The sequence below is a fragment of the Myiozetetes cayanensis genome, unplaced genomic scaffold, assembly GCF_022539395.1.
Source record: "Myiozetetes cayanensis isolate MyiCay16 unplaced genomic scaffold, myiCay2020 scf7, whole genome shotgun sequence".
NCBI lineage: Eukaryota > Metazoa > Chordata > Aves > Passeriformes > Tyrannidae > Myiozetetes > Myiozetetes cayanensis.
Genome location: NW_026087964.1, coordinates 50,426,567 through 50,449,852, shown reverse-complemented (window position 1 = coordinate 50,449,852; position 23,286 = coordinate 50,426,567). Strand labels below are relative to the sequence as shown.

At 36.1% G+C, this 23,286-nt stretch overlaps 1 protein-coding gene across 2 annotated transcripts in view; it reads left to right on the top strand.

The window, feature by feature from the left end:
* GRID2 (glutamate ionotropic receptor delta type subunit 2) overlaps window positions 1-23,286 on the top strand; it is a 699,409-nt gene that overhangs the window by 122,857 nt on the left and 553,266 nt on the right. For both annotated transcript variants that reach the window (XM_050338709.1, XM_050338708.1), the window contains exon 2: window positions 19,249-19,404. In XM_050338709.1, coding sequence (XP_050194666.1) covers window positions 19,249-19,404 — 156 coding nt within the window. The remainder of the gene's footprint in view (window positions 1-19,248; window positions 19,405-23,286) is intronic.

The window sequence follows — 23,286 nt, the reverse complement described above, 5'->3', positions numbered from 1 at the left end:
TCAATCCTGTTACCCATTTAGCAAGTTAATGTTTAAGGACGTGGGTGTGAAAACTTGCCAAGGGGAAGTTGTTCTTTTGTTTCCAAACTCTGCAGATAGTGTAACCTAGAAATTTCAGGATATTTTGCTCAATAAACCTTTAAAAATACATAGAGGTTTTGTTATTTGTTTGTTTGGGGTTTTGGTTTTGTGGGTTTGTTTTTTTTTTTTTGTCCATCATTTGCCCTGTGCCACCATCAATGCAGAATGCACTGTCCAGTCTTTTAGTAGTCCTCAAAAAACTTGTCAGAGAACTCAGCCTTGGCAAACCATTTCATTTTTCCCTATTTATGAATTTCCAGAGTTTGAAGTAAAATGGGTGCCATCAAAATCAGCATAAGGTTAGGAAGCAGGAATAAGGTCTAAAAGCCTTTTAATGCATAACCTTCTGAGCAAGGGTAGCCTATTACTAGGTTCTCTAACCTTAAGTGACCATCCTTTTCCCTCCCTCCTCCTAGGACAAGGTATGTTGTTTATTCAACTTCTGGGTGTCACTTTTAAGAGATCTTGCAGCTTAGAAAATGTTTTCTTGCAGATACCTAAGCTTTCCTGAAACAGATGGATAGGCCTCTGTTTGTTTTGTTTTGTTGGTGTGGTGGTGTTTTTTTTGATCCTGCTCTCCCTCACATCATTTATTTCTTGTTTGATTCCCTCTCATTGCAGTAAACTAGGGGTCCTTAGAAGCCTGTCTGCTTCTTCGTGAGGCTTGAGGGTTAAAAAGAGTGATGTGATGCAATTTGTGTGATTGATAAAAAATAGATATCACAGTCTTTCCTATTTTGTCTAGCAGGATGACTTTCTGCCATCCATTGCTTTGACAACCTCTCCCTGTAGGTTGTGGTTTCAGTTTTCTTTCAAATGTGTGGACCAGAACCCTGGCAACTTACGTTTTTATCATCTTTTGATTTCATTCATAGTGGCTGTGGTTTAAGCATGTCTTCAGGGAGGTTCTTACTTGGCCACAGGGAAGGCAAGAGATGGCATTTCCTATGCTGACAAATGTGTTGCTTTCCCTAAGGGAAAACCTGAAAGGAAACAGTTTACAGCGTGCCTACGTTTCATTATTTTTCTTTAAACACAAAGCTAGTTGCCAGTTTATTTCTTTTGAAAAGTAAACAAAATCAAGCTTCTTTCTTGACTTTTAAGGTCTTGTAAGTCACTGTCCTTCCTCCATAAGTTCTAAAACTGAATCTGTATTAGACTTCAAGCTTTTTTTTCCTACTGGTAAACATCTGGATTTTTTTCCTAATGTTAAACATCTGGAAAAGGTCCAGACTTTACTGAAGTCTTGGACAGTGGTGTTTTTTCAGGAAATGTAACTGTTTGTGACACTACAGGTAAAATATTTTCCTATAGAATAATACCTTTTTTTTCTTTCTTTCTTCCTCCTTCTGATTTATAAATCTTTCTGCAAGATAAAACAGTTTTTATTAGCATTTACTAAATTTAATTTTATTTTAAAACATTTTAAAACATTACTTTTTTTATCTGAAAAAAAAGTGTAGAAAACCTGCAATTTTTCATTAATTAGAATATGAATTGTCTCAAACACCTGCAGTGCATTCAGACTTTGCCCATGTTTGAATCCCAACTTGCGTGTCCCGTGTTGAGCTTTCTAATCCAACACGAGCTCTTTCTGCCCACACAGAGCTGGCTTAGGCTGAGTTATTGATGAAATGACTGGTCAGGCTGCCTGTCTTTAAGAAAAACATGATTACATTTTGTGACACTGCTCTCTTCAAAGCCTCATCATCATAAAGTAATAAGAAGAGATGCACATTGGCGTGTGTCCATGTACATGTGTGTGCATGACAGCACACGTGCGTGCATTTTAGAGGTGACCCCCCAGCCAGCACCTTTTGAGACTCTCGTCCTTGTAGTGAAGAGGGAATGCAGCAAATTCTACCAAGAGACTGGTTTAATTTCAAAAGGGGAAAAACATTTCCTGCTTCCCAAGGGGTTATTTTTGGAGTACTTTTTGGGCGGGGGGAGGGGAGTAAATGTGCGTGTGTTTCTTTAAAAGAGCGGCTCTGGCAGATGCATCGTGGTTAGGAGCATATTCTTCTTGAATCCAATGGGATGAGTATAAGTTGCCAACAACAGCAACAAAAGATGGTGGTGGGGGGAGGCAGAGGGAGAAACAGAAAATGTGTTGACAGTGGATCTGACCGACACAGCCCAAAACAATAGGATGCATGTTTAGCATGACTGGCTCTATTCATTCTCCTGTCAGTGCTCGGCGTGCCAGCCTCTCAAAGGCAGCAAAGCTGCAGGAAGTGTCACTTCCTCACACAGTATATAGAGAAATTTCCTTGACACTATTTTCTTCATCTGCAAATGGGTGCTTGTGGTGGGTGTTTGGTTAGTGAGCAGCTTTAACAGATCTGGTAACTTAATAGTTGTGGTGCTGAAGAATAATGCATGCATGAGAAAGGCCTGTTATATAAATCAGCCTAGTGTCTGTTGACTGGTAAGCTTTTCTCTTGTTCTACACAGCACAGTATTTGACCCTGGTGAAATGTGTAGGAAAAACACTGTCTACACCCTACAAATGCTGTTTATCTCATTCAAATTACCTCAGCTACAGAGAGTCTTAGGGTGGCACATGATCAGCTGCTATTCACGAAGGTGTTTACCTTGCAGCAGATGTGCAGCCTGTGCCACATTTTCCTTTAAGTATAACCTTGGGTCACTATTTGATGACCTTCCAAGCCCTTTAATTCGGCAAGAGAGACACTTGAAAATTGCATGTAAAAAGTGAACATCCAATTACTCTATATTTGTAGTACTTCAACACAGTACTTTACTTGTACAATAGCCCTTTTTTGCAAAATGACTGCAGCCACTTCAGGTTGTCTGGATAATGCCTCCAAGCCACTGCAAATCCACAGGAAGTAATGCAGAGCTTTTTTAGTAACCCACTTGCCATTTCTGCCACTTATTTTAAAACCTCATCTGCATCTTCTGGAGCTGCTCTTTTCACACTGATTTCTGTTCATAGAATTTGAGATTAAAAAAGAAAATATATTCACTATATATTCAAATATGTATATAGAAATATATTCAATTCATTTATAGAGTAATCTAAACTGATGGATGTAGGAGGATGCCTGGTGAAGGGTTTCTGTCTGTATCTTCTGGTGATTTGTTGCTCCCTGGAGTAAGAGCTGCTCTTACTGTTCATTTGCCGTGGCTGATAAAAACCTTTCTGTCTGTTGAATTTCCATACCTACCAGCACTGAGTTTGCAGTACTTGGTGAGAATCTGTTTTTTTAAATGGTCTTGTTTTAAAGATGATGTGTGCTCGAGCTGTGCAGAAATGTTGAGCAGTCCTGCATGCGTTGATAATCTATTGAAGAATGTGGGCCAAGTGTCAAGCTCTTCCTGAAACCCACAGAGTTTTTCAGATTTCTCAGGAAATGTGTCACAAATAATCTTTCAGAAAATTAGTTCTACTTTCTTAAAGAAGCACTTTATTATATCCCTACCAAAACTGTTTCAGTACATGAACATTGTAAGTAGGTGAAAGGCAGGTTAGCCTCTCTGCAGTGATTATCATGATTACTTTTCTGCTTGCTGCTTAAAAAAACCCTGCTTTTACAGGCTCTCTTTTTATTGAAATGGTAATAACTTCTTTTAAAACACAGATACTATTTTCAGCATCTGAATGTAATCTGGTACTTATATACTTTGCAGTAGAGCCAACACACAGCCATTGAGATTTGGTTCTACTCCACTTTACTTTCAGAAGATGATAGTAAGAATTTGATATGGTTACTAAAACCCGAATATAGTATTTGTAAGTGAAAAGGCTACAAAAAGAAACCAAGGATATACTGGATGATATTTTCAAAACCAGATTTATTTATTAATAAAATGAGAGTTGCAGATTGCAATTGATTCTTCAAATAATTTTGGAAACACAACTACAAAATGCAGACACTTCATGAAAGGTGCATGGATATCTCTTTATTTTTTTCTTAGAATCCAGATATCTAATCTTGTTATGAGAGTTCATTATAGCTGGTTACTAATTATTTGATGATCTTATTGATTATAAATTTTCCCATTTCCTAATGTGTGTTCAGGTATTATTGTTTTCCTGGAATTCTCTCTAACTCCTCTGCATATATCTGAGAATAAAGTAACCTAATATAAAAAGAACAAGTGAAAAAACCCTACGTAAGTAATATGCAAATCTATATTGCAGTATGGTAAAAGAACTCTTATGCAGTCATATGGAAGAGGAAGTTGGAAGATTTTATTTGTGGAAATTTAGATGTCAAAGTTTTATAATGACTCAGTAACTTAAGTGTTTACTTTAAAAAGCAGAACTGATTCCACAAACCTTTTTGAGATTCTCTACTTTTTTACCTTTGGGCCTTTGTTCTCTGGGGTTTATAACTATCTCTGAAAAATGAAGCTTGAGACATAGATTCATACATAATGGACTATATATGCTACCACTGAAGAATTATAATGGAATAGTTAGTCTTCATTAGCTTTGTCATTCTTCTACATTGTAGGATAGATCTTATGAAACCCAAATGACTTCTACCTGACCAATTTTTATTACACTTCTAGAAGGCTCTACCTTCACTTCAGAAATGTGATGTGCCATTTCTCTTTGAGAAACCATGTTCTTTTGTCTCTTAACTTTCTTTTAGAGTGCATATGCATGAGATGATAATACTATAGTGTTCCCCTTCTGTGAGCTTGTATGTGCATTTTCATTTTTTAATCAAAGGTACCATGAATTTCATATTGCAGGATGGCTTATTGCAGACTGTAAATATAACAATGTGACCTTTTGGAGTGATGTTTTTATTTATATACCCTACACACATAGAAGAGGGGACTTTCCTTCCACCTTATATAAAGTAGTATTGAGGGATTTTTTTTTTTTAAGTAATTACAGAAGCAAAATATGGTAAGTCATATGTCTTCAAGCTTGAGTAACAGTCATCATCCTGGCTTTCTGTATATATTCAGACACTGAGAAATAAGATAAACAGAAATTGAAACTAAAAGCTTCTGAGGATAGGTAATTATTCCAAAGCCAGTTTGTATAAGGTGGAATAGCCAGCTTTATGGAATTAACAGGTCAAAGTTACCCAGGCATCAAACTTGTATCAGCTACTGAGGCTTAGATCAGAAACACAAATGTGAGTGCATTTGTGTGTTTTGTTTGTTATTTCTGAGATGGCCAAAGAGGAAAGCTGGAACTTCAGCCACAATATATCTTGGCTTCTGTAAGCATAGCTGATGACAAGGGTGTGCTTTCAAACACAGCTCTTTCTTGAGTTGTGGAAAGCAGAGAACTGTAGTGTGGATGTCCTTTGGGATTTACAGCCCTGAATCTACAGGAGCCAGATGCATGAACTCCCTTGCGTGTGAAATATGGTGGAATGGGGCAGTCCTGATACTTCCTCTTGTATTCTAGGATGTTAGCAAAGAACTTGTAAAAAGAGCTCAAGATATCTGCTCAGTTTTAGTCCTTTTCAGGAGTTTAAACTGTGTCCCATGAAAACGTCCCAGACACCATTGCAGCGTCCTGGTACTCTGCAGCAGATGTATTTGTAGCACTGTTGAAGCCATTTTATTGTCCAGAAAGTAATTCGAAGTTGATTGATACAAAGCCCATTAAAGTGAAGAGGGATGGGAAGAGAAACATAGGAAGATTATGTAGGACGGTGCCTGATGTAAATTTTACCTTATGCTTCAGATAATCTTGTTTTGGCATTCTATTTCTAAGGCCATAGAGGAAATTGTTCTCTGTACATGAAGGAAAAAAAAAAAAAAGAAGGAAAAAGAGAGAAAAGTGGAAATTCTTATGTATGAATGGTGTGTAAGATGCTTTGCAGGGCTAGTTTCTCTTCAATCTGTAAAAGGAACTATCAGGAGATCTTTCACTGAGATGATTAGAGGCTGGAAGAGTAATATTGATAGAAAATGCTTCACAGACCAAGAATCAGGGAAATACCTTCTGCTTGCCCTATCAATCCAATGAATAATACTTTTTCTTTGTATAATATTGTCAGTTTTGGCAAGTTTTTTTCGTCAAGGGGAAGGAAGTTGAATTTTGTTCACAAAATTCGCATTATATTTTGTCTGGAACATAGGATAACAGGGAAGAGAAGATCTGGATGTGAATACTTGCTGTAGTCCGATTTCTTCTGTAAATATTACCCTTCATTAAGAGCCAGTTTAGTATACACACACTGTTACCCAACATGTATGTAATTCTGAAATCCTGGACAGTATAGTTTTCCTCTTCCTCAGGAATTTTCTTACAGTAAACTCTACTTTGTTATAAACAGTAAATTATAGTACAATGAAAACCTAGAATGGAAAATCATGACCTCAGTAAAGTAGTAGCTGCTTTTAAAAATTAGGAGTTTGGAGTCATGCCTGCTGCTGAGTTCTAATTCCTAGAAATGCCTTTGCCATGACTGTTAAATATAGAATATCTAGATATCCTCTTCTTGCTTGGAAAGAGGCCAACAAGAGAAATAGATTTAAAATAAAACCTTCTAAGAAACCAGTTGTGTTTGGCACAGCCTGCTGGGGAATCCCTGCAGCAGTGCTTAATTTTGCAGGGGTCTTACTAACCTCTGGTTAGGAAGCCAAATACCAGAAGTTATGGGGGCAAGAAACATCTATATTAGGGGGAATTCTGGCATAGTCTTGTGGAGTAATTTGACAAATTAATTTAACATTTTCCCAGATAAAATGTGCCACAATATACTCAAAGTATTCTGTATTAATTGGTAATAATACAGTAATTAATTAAAATGTAATAGGTGATAGAGTAATAATGAGATCCAAAACGAGTAGATAACCTTTTTAAAGCTTTATGTCTAACCATGTGACAGGTCTGCAGGCAAAGTCAGTGTGAGCTAAGTTTGCTCCTCTTTTCCCAAACCATGAAATGACTTGACTGAGGTAGAACTGACTGGGAAGTGGAATTAAATATATTCACTGAAGTATTTAAGTGCAAAAGAGAGCAGAATTTAGATTCTAGGGTTGAACATAACATGTCTTTCTGCTTTGTAGAATGATTTCCTAATTTCCTTTAATGTTCACGTTTCCTATATACAGTGATTACACAGGCTGTTTTCTCAAAGTTGCAGAAGTAGTTTAGAAGAAATATTTTTTTCTTAAACTAGTGAGCTGGAAGAGTTGCTAATACTAAAAGTGACTACAAGAAGAATAGTAGGAAGGTTATTCTCCTTGCCTAGGTTTCCCTGTGCATTTATTATTTGGGTACTTATCAAAAGTGACAGAAAATAAAAGGCACATTGTTTACAGGTACTGTTCTGCTGACAAAAGGAAAACAAAACCTCGATATTAGTTCCCAAAATGTTAGTAGCAGGAACTATTTTAGATTATAGTAGTGCTTTGCTAAATAGAAAGTATATTTTTTATTGTAGCGGGACTTTTGCTTCTTTTCTTTATCACTTTTGTAAACTAATAGGAAAATTTTCTCAAAATGATCTGCTGGCTATAACTGGCTGCTGTCAAAATACTTCTCTCTCACTTTGAGTGTCTCCTCACAAACTGAAGTTGTTCAGTAGAGATGATGCAGTAACAAGAAAAAGTTTTATTCCTCCACAAGTATCACTTCTGGAATTTTTTTTTATTCACGTTCCATCTCTACATTTAAATTGCATGTTTAAATTTGAGTATTGTTAATGACAGAATATTTTTTCTTGTTTGGGTGGGGTTTTTGTTCTGTTTAATTTTATCTTTTATTTTTTCCACTTTCCAGCTTTTATTTTTTTTTTTCCTAATCTAAATTTTCTAATCTTAAAATTTGAAAGAAAGTCTTTGCAAAGATTACTGGTTATCAAGTCTGTGCAAGTTAGAATGATTTTGAAGACAATAAACATGTTTTTGTCATCTTCAGTTTACAGCTACTTCACTTAAAAAAAACACTAAACAAACCAATAAATCAAACCAAAACTCCGAACTTCCCCTTCTAAAACTCTCAAACCAAAAAACCAAACCTCTTTTTTGATGAAATTTTCAGATAAGTGGGATAATAATAGCACACTTACTGTTATTTTAATATCAGTGTTCCAAGATTACATGTGTTAAGTGATTGAAATAAAGACAGTTACTTTGAATAATCAGGTTTTTATTGGATTCTTCTAATTTCGACAGGCAACTAATTATGGAGTGTCTGAACAAGTCAGTGTACCTCTTCTTAACATTGCTTCATCTCTAAAATGGGAATGTAATTATTCACTTGCATATGGCTTTTTATAAGTTGTTCTTGACAGGTGATAACTTAAACCAAATATATAGCTCCATATTTTATTAAAAAAATCAAAGGTCAGGGCTAGTTTCTGAAAAACGTTGGGGTTCTTGGGGTGATTTAAGTTTATAGCAACTGCGGACCTGGAGGTTGACATTATGGAATCCAGTGAAAAAACAGTTGTTCTTCATTTCTCACAGAGGTTCTGTCATGTCTTGTCTGTAATTTCTTTTTTTTAAATCATTTATTGCAACCTGGAAACTACTCTTTAGAAGAACTTGACTGGATTTAATTGACTTGCAGTGGGGCTTTGGGAAATGTAAATTCAGAGGCATTTCATATGACAGCGTTATAATTTTCAAAGAGCTTTATATTACTGAAGAACTCCTAGGGTTAGTAAAACAAAGGGTGAAGTTCAATTGCAGCAGAGAATTGAAGAAATTGAAAGCAGGACTTTTTGGTCATATTTTAGTGTCTCATACAGAATGACATTAAGCTTTTCTTATTCTTCACTTCTTATTTTGCCCATTCCAAAATAGAAACATCATTACCAGAATTTATTGACTGAAATTTTTGAAATAAAAACTTCAGCTTATCTGATAGATATTTTCTGTCTGTTTTTTATACATATGTGTAAATTATAAGTTGAGAAAGTAGAAATTATGTTCTCAGACTTGAAGAACTACAAAGACAATATGGCAACATCTTCTAATATGAAAATTACAAATAATTTAGGTATTCAGTGTCCTTGATCATGAAGGCACTTTGAGCACCATAGTCCTGAATATTTGGGAAGAAAATTTCAGAGCACCGTAAGTTGTCCTTTTGCTGAAATGATAGAATAAAAATTTTATAATTAGGGGGAACAATACTAGTTCAGCAAAATCTGTTCCTAGAAGTAAATAAGAAACTTGTTAGTAAAAACAGGGTCATTTGTACCAGTTTTGAAAAGTGCCTATTTCTTGGGTCAATTTTGTATATGGTTTTTGTGTTGAAATCTGAAACCGATTGCTGCCAGATTTTTATCTTCTGTGAAAAAAGAGTGAAGTTATATATGTTAATTTTCAGCTGGAATGTAAATTGCATTCAATGAGACCATCCTTTCCTACCTTGGCAAGAAAATGGGCTACTCTGAGAGTATTTTGTTTGGTTTCTCCCATTCCCATTTAAATACCAAGTTTGTGTGTAAATTTGCTGAATGCCTCTCCTCCAGCAGAATAGAAGCTGTTTAAGAAAAGACTTTATTTCAGAGTCTACCTTTGCATCTTCAGTAAGGCACATTACTGTTTTCTTACCTCTTATTCAATTCTTAACCATGGCATTCATATCACTACACATTGTATCAGATTTTTAAAAGCAGTATATTTAGTGGGTATTTAGTCTGTACTTCTCAATGATGCCCAGAAATGTTGTGGATGCCCCATCATTGGATATGTTCAAGGTTGGGTTGTACAGGGCTTTGAGCAACCTGATCTAGGGAAAGGTGTCCCTGCCTATGATCTTTAAAGATCCCTTCCGACCCAAACCGTTCTGTGAGTCTATGGCAGGTTGACTCAGCACCTCTGTCTTATTTTTTTACAGTGTTTAGGATGTTGGATTCCATGTACTGTGTGGTATTTAAGAAATAACTTCCTATTCCTGTAATATCCTCCCAGTCACAATCTTTAGTGTCAACCCGTCTTTTAGTGTTGTAAGCCAGGCTGCTGTACTGCATGAAGTGATTAAAACTATTTGCAGAAAAAGGCTTGTGGAATTTCAAAGTGAAATAAGAAGGAAAAACCAGAAGAATGCCCTCCAGAAAAATCTCACACTGTAATCTTTGCACTTTCATGTCTGTGTGTGTGTATGTAGGCATATGTTTGTGTCTTAACAACATCTCTACCATATTGGTAGTCTCATTCTCCACAAAGTTCAGCTGCTAGAGGAGTAAGGTGCTGCAGCTGCTTCATGTCATAAAGAAATGGTTTGGCAGTATCTTCCCTTCTTCTCTACCTAGCAGTCTGCATCATTTGATTAATTAAATCATTGGTTTGTGTTTCAAAAATTACAAAGCAGAATTGCACATAGAGGCAGAGCAACAAGTATGAGAGTGGAAGACAGTAGGCAATGACAAATGCTTAACAGTATAGGAGATTTTATAGGATGCAGTCATCCTGGTTGACACTGCTTTGTGAGGTGTTCTTCCATTAACAGGTGGGCAAAACCACAACAGGGCTAATAAAAACAATGAAATAGTGTATAGAATCTGTGTTTGCTCTGGTTCTAAACCAGCCTTTAAGGAAACTCTGAAAATGCTTTGGTTGTTTTTTAATTTATCTTTTTTCAAGAATGCAGATACTATTCATCCAATTTATGATCATCACTTTAACTTTTTCTGTATGGGATATTAATAATGTGACAAGAATATCTATGAAACCAGATGCTTTTCACAGCTAGACCCTAACTTGATAGTTATAGATATGATAGAAATCATGAAAAGCTTCTCATTATTATCAGCTCATTTGTTGCATAATGAATGTGAAGATATTATCACTGTAGTTAATCACCACATCAAGTTTATAGTGGAGCAGTGCACAGAAGATATCTTATTATGCTGTGAAAGGTACATTGTGTATAAAATGTATTGCTTATATGCTGATAATATTGTGCCTTTCTGCATTTACCAAAGTAGTTAACAATCTCCCATGCCACAACAGGTGTTTGTGCAGTACTTTTCAATCTGCAGGAACAAATTCTTTGTGGCTCTCTAATTTGTGCAATCAATTAGTTGGCTTTAAAAAACAAAAGTAAGATGTTATGTCAATTGTTATTCCCTTGATGTAGTAGTTTTTACACTCCTTTTCTCCTTGAGGATCACTTAAGTTAATGAGAACATAGAGCAATAGAGAAGGGACTTTATTATTTACTAGGAGATTTTCTAGAACTGACTTTTTAGATGCCTTTAATGATATGCTTCACAGAAAAAAATGTACCTGAATAAATGGCACATGGTGTGATTCATGGGGCCGTCCTGTGCAGGAAAAGAAATTGAACTTAAATGATTCTTGAGGGTCTCTTCCAACTCAGGATATATCATAAACTCTATGATTCTATGAAATGTGTTTCCTGGTAGGACCCCAATGTTTTGCCTTCTTCTCTCTCTGTCTTCCTCTTCCTTCTACTTTCTAGCCAACAATAACACATCACAAAAAGGGATTGGCAAATGACAGCTGCTATTTAAATTAGATTAATAAGACTCAGCAGGCAATTTTGACAAATTGTACCATTTACTATATTTAATATAAGTGTAAAATGATGGTTTAGAACTGAAGAACTCTTAGAAGTATTTGTCAGGATGAACTTAAAATAATTCAGCAGTGATTGGAAAGAGTTTGTGCTTATGCATATGGACCCAACAGACAGTGTAAATAAGAAGGATAAGATCTTAGTCTGTTCTTTCCAAGTGTGAACAGAATTCCCAATGACACTTTATGTGTATCCACATACACATAGAAATAGAAATACACAGAGGAAAAAAAAAATCCAGTGTGCAAACTGTACTCATACTGCAAACTGTCAGAGCAGTCATTTTAAACATTTCCTGAGCTCCACAGAACTCTAGAACTTATTGTGTCCACTTGAACTGGCCCCAGAGTGCCTCTAATCATATTCAAATTAAATTAAGGCAACACAAAGACAATTGATTCTATACCTTCAGGCTTGTGTGTTTCAGCTTTCCTAGAAACTCTGCATTGCTTTATAATTAACAGGTTTGACATACAGTACCTGAAACATTGGCTCTTGTTGTCTGTAAATCTGTTCAGGTTTACATTCAGAGCCTAAAAAGTGGAGTCTTTATTTACTTGATAAACCTGTTAAACCACTCTTAATACTTCCAAAACTTGGTAGTATACTCTGCAGAGAAAAAAAAAAAAAAAAGGTGCAATACAGTGGGATACCGTTCTTAAGTCAAATGATTCAAAACCAGTATCAGTTTTCAAAACCAAGTAGAACTGTATTGGTTATTTTACTGTGAGACTGGAACACTAAAAAACAACCATGCTTCAGCAGAAGTATGGAGAGTCTTTTCTGTGTTTTGATGATAACTGCACTTTTCTGACTTGCTGAGTTTCTTTGTATTTTAAACAGACTTTGCCTCTAGCAATTCCCAGATTGAAACACTGTAAAATTCCTCACTCACCTCTTTTTTTTTTTTTTACCCCAAATATTTAAAGCTTAGAAAATTAAAAACAACAAAGGGAAGGAGTTGCTGTATCACCTACATGATGTTCCAGTTGTTTAGCTGCACTGAGAATGGGGTTAAGTACTTACAAAAGGAACAGAAAGGGACTGGGTACTTTTATGATGTTACTCTCATAGACTGAGTGGAGATGTCTTCTGCTGTGATTGAGTAAGTGGTGCCATACAAAGTTGACAGCACTCTATTAAGGTCAGCAAAGAGTCACATTTCAAGGTGTGGCTTAAGATAGATTATTCATAGGCCTAAATTTAGGTCAGTACATTCAAAACATTTGCTAACAGTTGGGTGTGACTAGGGAAAACTCTTTCATTCTCCAGTCCAGCTCTTTAATCTCTGATTTAATTGTTGCATCCAACAAAAAAGGATATCTTCCCTAATTCATGAAATACCAGTAATGTATAGTTTGTATATATCCACCAGGTTGCAGAACTAGATTGCAAGATTCACAGGGAGGGGTGTCTTCCGTAGAAAATAATGCAGAGAGGTTTGTTTTGGGGTGCTTGTGTTTTTTCTACATGTTCTGATTATGTGTGGAATTTGTATTTAATAATTTTACTTTTTTTATTATTACATGGAAAGTGGGTGCAACTGTGATGATTGTTTAAAGAATGTGTTTTGGGGATAGCAGCAACCTGTATGCAATCATATGTAGTGTATGGTCAACCAGTGTCACTGATCTCAGGGAAACTGAGATTGCTCACGGTCTGGAAAAAACATTCACCCTTCTTTATCAGAAGCAGACATTTACAAAAGTCCATTTAGAAAATGACAGTAGGCCTGGTGCATCTTTTACTTGAGCAGTCTTGCATCAGTGTTAATCCAGAAACTGTACTGAAGTTTTTTCTGGTCTCATCTTTACTGCTTAAAGTCACAAGTAGAATTTCTATACGTACGTATAGATTTAGTATTGGCAAATACTAAATGTGATTTTAAATGTGATGCTATTTTAATTTTGTGAAGCTATTTTAATTTTTCTTTATGTAGCTGATGATAAGTAGCAGAAGATATGTGCTAATGTACTGCTCAGCGTCTTAAGTGTGCTTATAGAAATAAGAGATATATGAAGTAGAAAGAGAAATCTTACTTTACAGTTTAATGGGCGGGGGTACATCATGTCCTCTGCAGTAGGAGCTAATGCAGGTGCTCCTCAGCCTAACCTGCTGTCTCTTTCACCATCATCATGAGAGCTGTGAAAGTCTTGAAAAATTAAAATGAACAAACAAGTACTGTTTTCAAAAATTTCAGCTTGACCTAGATGCACTCTGGTGCCAAGATCCCTGTGGTGCAGGGTAGGGAGCCTCTGGGGAGCAAACACATGAGGCAGACAGTTTCAGATGCAAAGGATTGGCTCTGCCCTGAGCTAAAGCTCCACGCTGGCCCCAGGTGAGCCAACTGTGGTCCCCAAGGGCTGGGGGGCTCAGCGGCCAAGCCCTGTGCCATGCTTCACATCTGCAGTGTGACATGCAAGGTGGCTGAGGACACATCTGCTGGGAACTCCCTCCTGATACAGAAGAGGTGGAGGCTTTTAACTCTCTTTATGCTGCAATTACAAAATTAAGCTTACCGTGCTGTTTCCAAATGGTTTCTGAAACTTAGTCAACTTCAAAGAGAAAAACAAAGCATGCTTTTTTCCCTGTGTTCACAAAATCAAGATGTGATTGTATGTACTTGACTGCCTGTCTGTCAACAGAGAAAACTTAACAGCAGCTCTAAATGTGTCACAATGAAATTTAGTGTCCAGCTCTTTTAGTGCATGGTGAATACCATATAAGGGCAGCTGCATGCACAAGGGAAGGTCTGTGTATGTGACTTTCTAAATTCCTACATTAGTGCAGCCTCTCTCCCTGTTGCATATGCATATATTCATTAAATCAGATATGATAGTATGTGGTAGAACCAGGCATTTGAGTTAACTTTTTTTTTTGCCATTAGAGTTAAAAATTAATGGATTTTATACAAATTTCCCCGAGCAGACACTCACATGGCCTGGAAATAACATGAGATTTTAATCTACAGTGTATCTGAGGATCTCAAATACCAATCTTATTAATTTAGGCACACAGAAATTAATGTCTGTGGCAATGTGCTCATGGATCTGAAGGACGTCTTAGATGAGATTTACCATGAGAAGTCAAAACTCTCAGCTTCCAATTCTGAGCATTAACAGCATGACCACCCTTCTCCCAGCAGCTGTGTAAAGTTTCTCATTCATAATAATAATTCAATAGCAGCAGTTGGGAAAATACAGTGGAATTGGATTCAGTCACTGAAACAGGTTGGCAATATCAGTGGGACAAAGAATTTTCATAGAATCAACAGTTGCTGAGAACATGAGATAGTTCCTCAAAAAGTTCTTACATATACACTTCCCCAGTTTCTTCCTTTTCTCTCAAAAAATTCCTGGACTTGTGAAGTGGGAAATAACTGGGCAAAGTGTATAGAGCTTTTTTTGGTGAGATATGTGTGTGCAATATTAGAATGTGAAAATCAAACACATGCTGAAACTGAACTGTGACCTCAATTCACAATGGCATTTAATCCATGTACTTTTCCTCCCCTTTGAAATGAGGTACTTAATTTTCTGAGACTAATATGGGGCACTGATGTCCAGAAATGTCATACTTTCATAGGTAATAAAATTATAATACTTGAGAACGCTGCAAGCAGTGATCTTTGTCCTTTCTTAGTCAATAGAAAGATGAACATTGGTTTAAATCTTTTCTCACTTCATCCTCATAGTCATGATGCACTTCTCTCCCAGTTTTACATTTTCTGGGCTGATTCCACTAGGCTGTGGAAATCACTCTAGAAATAACTGATACCTAATTTGGATTCTATTTTTTGTGTGTATGGGTCAGTAGTCCAAGAGATCTGTGAAAAGCCTTTCCAGTCATGTTATTGGTATTTGAACTCATTGAACATTTGTCTGATTTGACCTATATTAACTTAAATTGACAGATTTTTGGTAACATGGCTGAGTGCGAATGAGATAGTTAAATGCAAAGAATTCCCTGCTAAGCCACAGGATGTTATTGATGTGCTGAGGGTTTTTAGAAAGCCAGTGGAGAATTACGTTTGTGCTGTCCTCATCCAGATTCTGAAATAAAGCCGAAAGTAATGACATGCTAATAAAACAGGAGGGGGAAACTGGTGCAGAGTAGTTGCTGTGTCAGCATGTAGGCTCCTGATGCAATCATGGGAATGCTCCTTGAGTATAGTTAGAAATGACATGTTTAATGTGAGGCCAGTTCCAGCTGAGGTGAGCAGTGGGAGTGGAAGAGAAATGAACAGCATCTACTCCTGTATAATTTTGAAGAATTTCTTCCTTTGTAAATAGTGTTGTTGCATCATTTTTCTAGACAGTGAGTGTCTTACAGTATCTGTAGGAGTAATTTGCTTTTTCTCCTTAGCTGTTTATTACTTTCTGAAACAATTTTTCTTATAGCCAGACGGGTTCCTTTTAGGCAAGTACTCCAAATAAGTTTGCAGTCATTCCAATTCTCTCATTTGCAGCTGAAGATATGAGAAAGCATATAGGTCTCACTGTGGAAGTAATTTTTGGGTCTGATACCCTTTATTTAGGGTTGTTTGACTTGGTTAAATGACTGTATTTGAAAGAATACACATAAAAAATTTAGTGTGATTTCAGGCCTCGGCAACAAAAGAAAATCATACCTCATACATAATATTAAAGTTAACCTTTAGTTAAAGGCCATGTATTCAGCTAGATGTAAAAATTTTGATATGCCTGTTTCAGATTAGAAAAATCACTCCTGTCAAACAGAGGATAATTTCTGAAACCACAGTGAAAGGAAAATATTCCAGCAATGTTAGCACAATCCAAACAATGCCTTTGAGCTTTTCATTAAAATGGCTTTTCTTCTAGAAAAAACCACAAATATAACATCTGTTACTTCCACCCCTGTTAATTTAGAGACATGGCAGCTGAAACAGAGACATAAAATTTTATATATAAAAAAAAAGAAAAATCTGAAAATTAATTGGGGGGAGGGTTGTCTTGATTTTCTTTTGGTTTTAGTTTTCCAATTTTATTTAAGAACTGAAATTAAATTCTGAGAATCAATTATGTAGTAGAATTCATCCTAACACTGTTTGAAGTGTAACACGTACTGCTATGCACTGCCATCTCCTGAAAGGAACAGTGTAATCTTTATTATATCTTAAAAAGTATTTTGTGTAGCCAAGTTAGATACTCTAATGAATAAAACCTGAGTTTCTGAAGGAAGACAATCTATTTCCTGCTAGGATGCTCAGACAGGAGCTATGATTGGAACTTTTTTTTTTTTTTTTTTTTTTTTTTACAATTCACCTATATATTTATTTGTTTTACCTATGGAGATACTCCTATACTAGAACACGTGTAACATCCTGTTTCTGTGAGGAACTTTCTTTAAAATATCCAATACAATTTTGGTTATAGGCAATATTTTGAAATTGGTGTCTGAAACATGGAGCCGTAAGTGAAATGAGCAGTGGTCAGAGCAAAAGTGTTAGAAATTGTACTAAAGTGAGAAAGAGTTTCATTTGTGAAGACTTGGCAATGGAGTTTCATCTAATCCAGTTCTTTATACATTCAAATGCCGTCAGAGGTAGGCTTTGTTTCAGGCTGAGAAATGGGAGAAAAAACATAGGCCTTTATTAGGAATATCTGTGTGTGAAAGAAAGAGAAAAGACTCAAGAAGGTTCATCTGTTGAGAAACTTAATGCATTCCCCAGTCCAGCATTGTCTTGGGAGCAGCCATCTGCTGGCCAGTGGAAGGGCTATGTGGCAGAAGTGGATTTTTGTGACATGTAGAAAAGAAAACTAGATACATGGGACTTTTCTGTATCCTCTACTCATACAAATGACCTGGATTATTTTGGGGACAAAGCCATGCTTAAGTATGGCACTTCCCATCTGTGGAATAAGAAGCTGTAATCTGCGATGTTGGCTTCAAGGTCTTTGTTTTGCCATGCTGTTCTGCAACACAGTCGACAAGTGCCCTGTGTGTGTGCATGAAATCTGTGCATGCTCATTTCTTTACAGTATAGCAATTGCTACAGAATTACTCTACAGAGATATAATTTGACTAATTACTCTAATTATTTTCCAATTTTTTTTCTTAATTTTACCCTTGGTACTTAGTAGCCGTGTAAATTTGTTCCTTCAGATGTTTGCTGGGCTATGTCACTATCATCAGTATAGGTGTAACTCCAAAATATGTGGAGTTTGGTTTTAGTTCCATGAGGTTAGAAACATGTTTTAAGTTATGTATTGGACAAAGTCTCTTGTACCTTTAAATAGTACATGGATACACAAATAGCTGTCCTTGTGGAGGAGACACGGTTTGCAGCATCTTGCACACCAAGTGTATTCTCTGCCATGTGCAGGTTTGCTTTATGGAGCTAAATAAAACAAGATAAATTGAAATGGGGACAAGAGAGAAAAATGAATGTTTTCAACTGAGATTTGCACAGAGATGACAGGTGAATGAGGTGGAGAGGTAAAGAACAGCTGTTCCAGATGGTAGCAGCTTCAGGAGGGAAAATGCTGGAGTCAAAGCGGTCAGATTGTAGGAAGAGATGATGCTCATGGAGGATGAGTGGTGCTGGCAGGGAGATGAGTGTCAGAGGTCAGTGGGAAAAGCTCAGTAAACACTGTGTATGAAGTTTATTTATCTTAAAGTAGCAATTTCCTGTAAATTAATCTTCTTTAGTTCTTTTCAGCACTGATTGCAGGTGTTTATCTGAAATCAGTGATCAGCATTTTCTATTATCTTTGTCTGTCTCAACACGTACACTGTTTTAGCTGAGTTTTTTAGTGACAACAGACACTCAAGAATAAATCACAGTTTTCAAAAGTCTGTTTTTGAAACATCTCTTCTGTATCTTTAATCTACTGCCTGGAAATTAAAGCTTTAGAAGTGCTTGAAAATCTAAGAGCCTTGATTTTAAGGTTTTAAACAATCTAGCATTCTTCATGGGACTGTAACAGTGTAATTTGCGCCATCTCTGCATTAATAATTCATACAAGAAGCAAATGTAAAATAATAGGAAACTAATTATGCTAAAAGTGACACTATAGTTTAAAGAAAGATTTAAAAAGAGCTAAAACCTCTGGATTAGTCTTGGAGTTCTTTTCAAGATACCTAAGGAATTGGTTGTCTGAGTGTTGGGCACTCACTCTCTGGCTCCACTTGAGTTTAATTGTTCCCTGTTTACAATGTTCTGCTTAAATACTGTGGAGAAATAGGCAGAACAGTCACTTTCTGTTAGATTTATAAAGGCAGAACTTATTTTAATTAACCATTTAAACTTAACTTACTGACTTTGAATCGACTCAAAGTTGTTTTACAAATCTGATAGGTATTACACCTGAAATAGTTTACATTGACTGCTGACCTGTCTGTTGATCATGGGTGTCAATTCTACATCATTTTCCCAGTGCTGCTACCATTTTAGGCTTATTCTTGCATGGTATCGATGTTTTCCTTCAATTTATGTCTTAGATTATTTTAAAATGTAGAAATTCTGTATATTGTCAAGTAGCTTCTGGGCTTTGTGTTGAGATAACTGCTCTTCAGGAGTGAGTGAAGGGATGATGTTCTAGAATAAAATATCTTAAGTACTTATGATAAATCCTTTTGGGATACTGCAGGTGAAAGGTGCAACGTGATTTTTGTTCTTTTTTTTTTTTTCTCCCTCACAGGGGCAATTTTTGATGAATCTGCCAAAAAAGATGAGGAAGTATTTCGAATGGCAGTTGCTGATCTCAACCAGAATGATGAAATCTTACAAACGGAGAAAATCACATGTTCAGTGACATTTGTGGATGGCAACAATCCTTTTCAGGCGGTTCAAGAAGGTAGGACAATTAAAGAGATTTCCTGCTGTTGTTTCTGCAGTGACTTGCAAAATACTACCCTGATGGTTCCTAGCTTTGTGAGAATTTGTAATTTTTGTTGGCTTGTTTTTCTATGAAACATCAAATATTGCATTTAATTTTGGATTTAGCTGCTTTGGTCTGTGTAGGTCTAGTGACTTAAAGCTATAAAGTCATTTATCCATTTTGTAAGTATAGGCTGTTGGAATGTGGGAGAGAAGTCTTTTTGCCTACATCTTTCCTTTCTTGCAGGCCTCTTTGGAGTTATTGTCAAGCCAATGACTTCTTCCTACTATTTTTTGGTTTAATTTCATGCAATTAATGGCACTTATTTGGAAAACAAAAGTTGTTGTGTGGACAACCTTTTCAGCCCACACACGTGAAAAAGTTTCCAATTTTAAAGGAGGGATTAGAGATAACCTGATCACTCAGAAAGTTGCCTGAGTCTTATATGATTTTGTACTTAGTTTGTCCTTTGTCATTCTCCAATTATTGGACAAGGGGTGATGTTGTTGCTTTGGGCTCCTGTGATGATAGGATGTAGGATGATAACAGAACATAATATTTGAAATCCCTCTGAACTGGATTAGTAAGTCACTGGTGTGACTGAGCAGTTGTCTGGAAAGACAGCTGTGAGAAGTATGGATTCAAATTTGATTTGTAAGCATTTGTTATTTCTTTGCTGTTCTGGAGTACTAACTTTTGTTTGAGATACAAAAGATACTTAATGTAGGTATATTATTAAACTTTTCTTAACAACAAAACAAAATTTTGATGATTTTCCATATCCTTATTTGCTCTGTATTGACACTTGAGATTTAAGGGAAATATGCAAATAGTTACTTCACTATTTGGGAAGTCAGAGGTTGATACCAGTTTGGCTTCAATGGACTATTGACAGGACAGTGCTAATGATAAGGGTTTTAATGCTTATATGACAGTGTTTTTTACCAATTACTTTCTTAATTTTTGAGAATTCAGTAATTATTTTGTTTTGTTAAACTTTACAAGTGGATAGACCTGTGTAATGGGAACTGTTGCAGTCTGTGCTTGATAAGGCTGATGCAGAAAAAGACATGATTTTGAAAGTATTCCACTTAGAATCAATTCAGTCTATTTCAGTCTGAAAAGGCTAACATAAAAAATGTAACTATCTGATACTCTTAGAATTCAGATGGGAAAATTAGTAAGTGAACTAAATTTTTTAAAGACACTTTCTACACTGTTGGTATTTAAGGCTTGTTGGTGTTTTGTTTTTTTTTTTCAATTCATCCAGGATGGATAATGGCATCTGATGCTATGTGCTTAGTGTTAACACTGAAACTTAGCAAATAATTTTCTTTATCATTGTGGTAGATTAGTTGCAAATTATTCCACAAAATGGTGTTTTTAGCACCTTTTTTACTTCCAACTTAAAGAAAGTAGTAATGTCCAGTAAAGCAGAACGTTCCAAAGGAGTTCGTGACCTGATATTTCAATATTCAATTACTTATTTTATGCGAAAGTTATATTTGTCATTGTTGAAATATCTTGGTATGGTCAACATTTGAAATGTGAAGGGAGCAGGTTTGACATAAATTTCATTACCATCTGTGTGGGGGTGAAAGGTCTGTTATGATATTGAAGACTTCAAGAAAGTATTTTCCAGTAAAAACTGTTTCTTGTAAATACATGGTCAAATACAGCTACATGCCTAGCAAGCATTGTATTTACTATCTTTTAAGTGTCCTGTGTTTTGTTTGGAGTAAACTGAGTGAAAAACAAAGGTTCTGTTTCTTGTATGTGTGTATCTGTGAAATTTTTCTTGCTGAACTATTTTACCACAGTTAACGTGTTGATTTAACTGAACAGAGGCATAAGCTGCAGTGTAATGTTACAATTACTTTGCACCAGTTTCCTGCCTTTCTTCTTTGCTCTCTGTCTTTATGTTGCTTGTCTCTTGCTCTCAATTAGATTTCTTACAATTTTTAGTAGCAGGAAAGGGGACCACTCTAACTTTTGCTACATTACATTGTTTATACCTTGGACAAACACTTAGCAAAAATGCACTGTACTAAGCTCCAGAAAAAAGGTTCATTTAAGCACTCAGGTCATTTCTGTCTTCTCTTTCTAAAAGATATACTAGAACAAGGCTAAATCTCATTTTTTTAAAATGTATATGGCATTCAACATTCTCCAACCTGCCTTTTTCATGCTAGCATAACCCCTTCTTTGGAATCGTAAAAATATGGACTCTGAGGTACCATGGCCTTTCCTATCAGGCAAAACCTAATGTTCAAAAGATTATACTATTTATTTATTATTATATTCTACTATTTGTTTCAATTATTTTTATATAAACTGCTTTACATTTTGCTCTGTTTTAGTTCACAATGTCTGGTTTTTTAATGTTTTGACATTTTTCATATTGTCTAAACTACAGAATATTCTGTGAGAAAAGCTAATTTAAAGCATTAAACTCATAGTAATAACTTAAAATGGGCCTAAATTTGTTTAAAATCTGTCTGTTTTAGTCAATGGAGAAGGTTAAAAAATTTACCTAGGACTGTGAATGTCAAAAAAACCAAGAAGACATGAGCAAAAACCTCATAAAACAAGACACAGAGGAACTACTTACAAAGTTATTTTTCCTAATGATCCACTAATGGACAGCATGCAGTATTTCTTTTGTTTCATTACATTAGTGAAATTAGCAAGTAACTCCCAAACAATTTAAACATAAATACTCAGACACTTCATAGTGATTTTGGGATGTAAAGATAAATAATAGGAGAGGATCAGCTGCTGTTTTAATAAATTATTATGGTGCCCTTAAATGTCTTCCATTTCTACCTTAGGGCATCTCATTAACAGTTCTGATTGAAATGATGATACTATAACAAAGCTGAGTGATTTTATCCTGGAAGACCCGTGAATGACATGCCCCTTAATATCACTGGAAATGCCCTCAGGAACAAATTATAGGTGTGTTTTAGTGCACAGAAATAGGAGGCAAAATTCTTCAAGTTAGGGAAACTGTTCTTCCCTTTGGTATATGTTCTGTCAGAAAGGGCCAGCAGTCAGTGTGATGGAGATGTTTTACTGTGTGATTCATGCTTCCATGTCAACATCATGGGGGAGCATGGAAACCCATCAGGATGAGATGAGGTTAAGGTTACCCAGTGAGGGGGTGAGGCAAGTCCAGGGCAAGCCCAGTGTACAAACCAATAAAGTGTATGGCCAGACGTGCATAGCTCCAGCCTGACACACACGGGGGAGCGTTTGCAGAAGAAAAAAGTGGCTGAGAAGGGTGGCTGAAGCATGTAGATGGTGCATCTCGTGCCCTTGTGGAAGCTGCAGCCCAGCTACTGAGATGAGACAGTGACACACACCTGTGGAAATGTCCAACGTGGGATGTTCCTTCCTCTCTATCTTTCTTTCTTCAATACAAAATGTTTCATAATAATCAAAGTACTCTTCTATGAATGTCTCAAAATATTTGTGTGCTTGTGGGAGAGAGGAAGAATACTGTGGCTGGCCATTTTATGCTGTTCCCATGGTGGGTACCAAAAAGGGAAAGTAGGAATTTTAGTTTTCTCTGTATAGTCGTTGAAAGAAGTAGGGACAGTCAGTTTTTGCATGGTAGCAAGTCAGTAATTTGGCACTATGGAACAAGGAATTATGATGCCAGATCCATACTAGTGGTAATAATATATATTAGTATAAACTTTACTTCCTTTCCTGTGAGACTTCAATTTACAGCAGTATTTAAATAGGAGTGGGATAGGCCTTCCAAAGGTTTTGAGTTCTAAATATACTTAAACTGTAGTTATTTTTTATAAGAGTCTCGTTTTTATATTTCTTTCTAATGGACTGTTTTTCCTT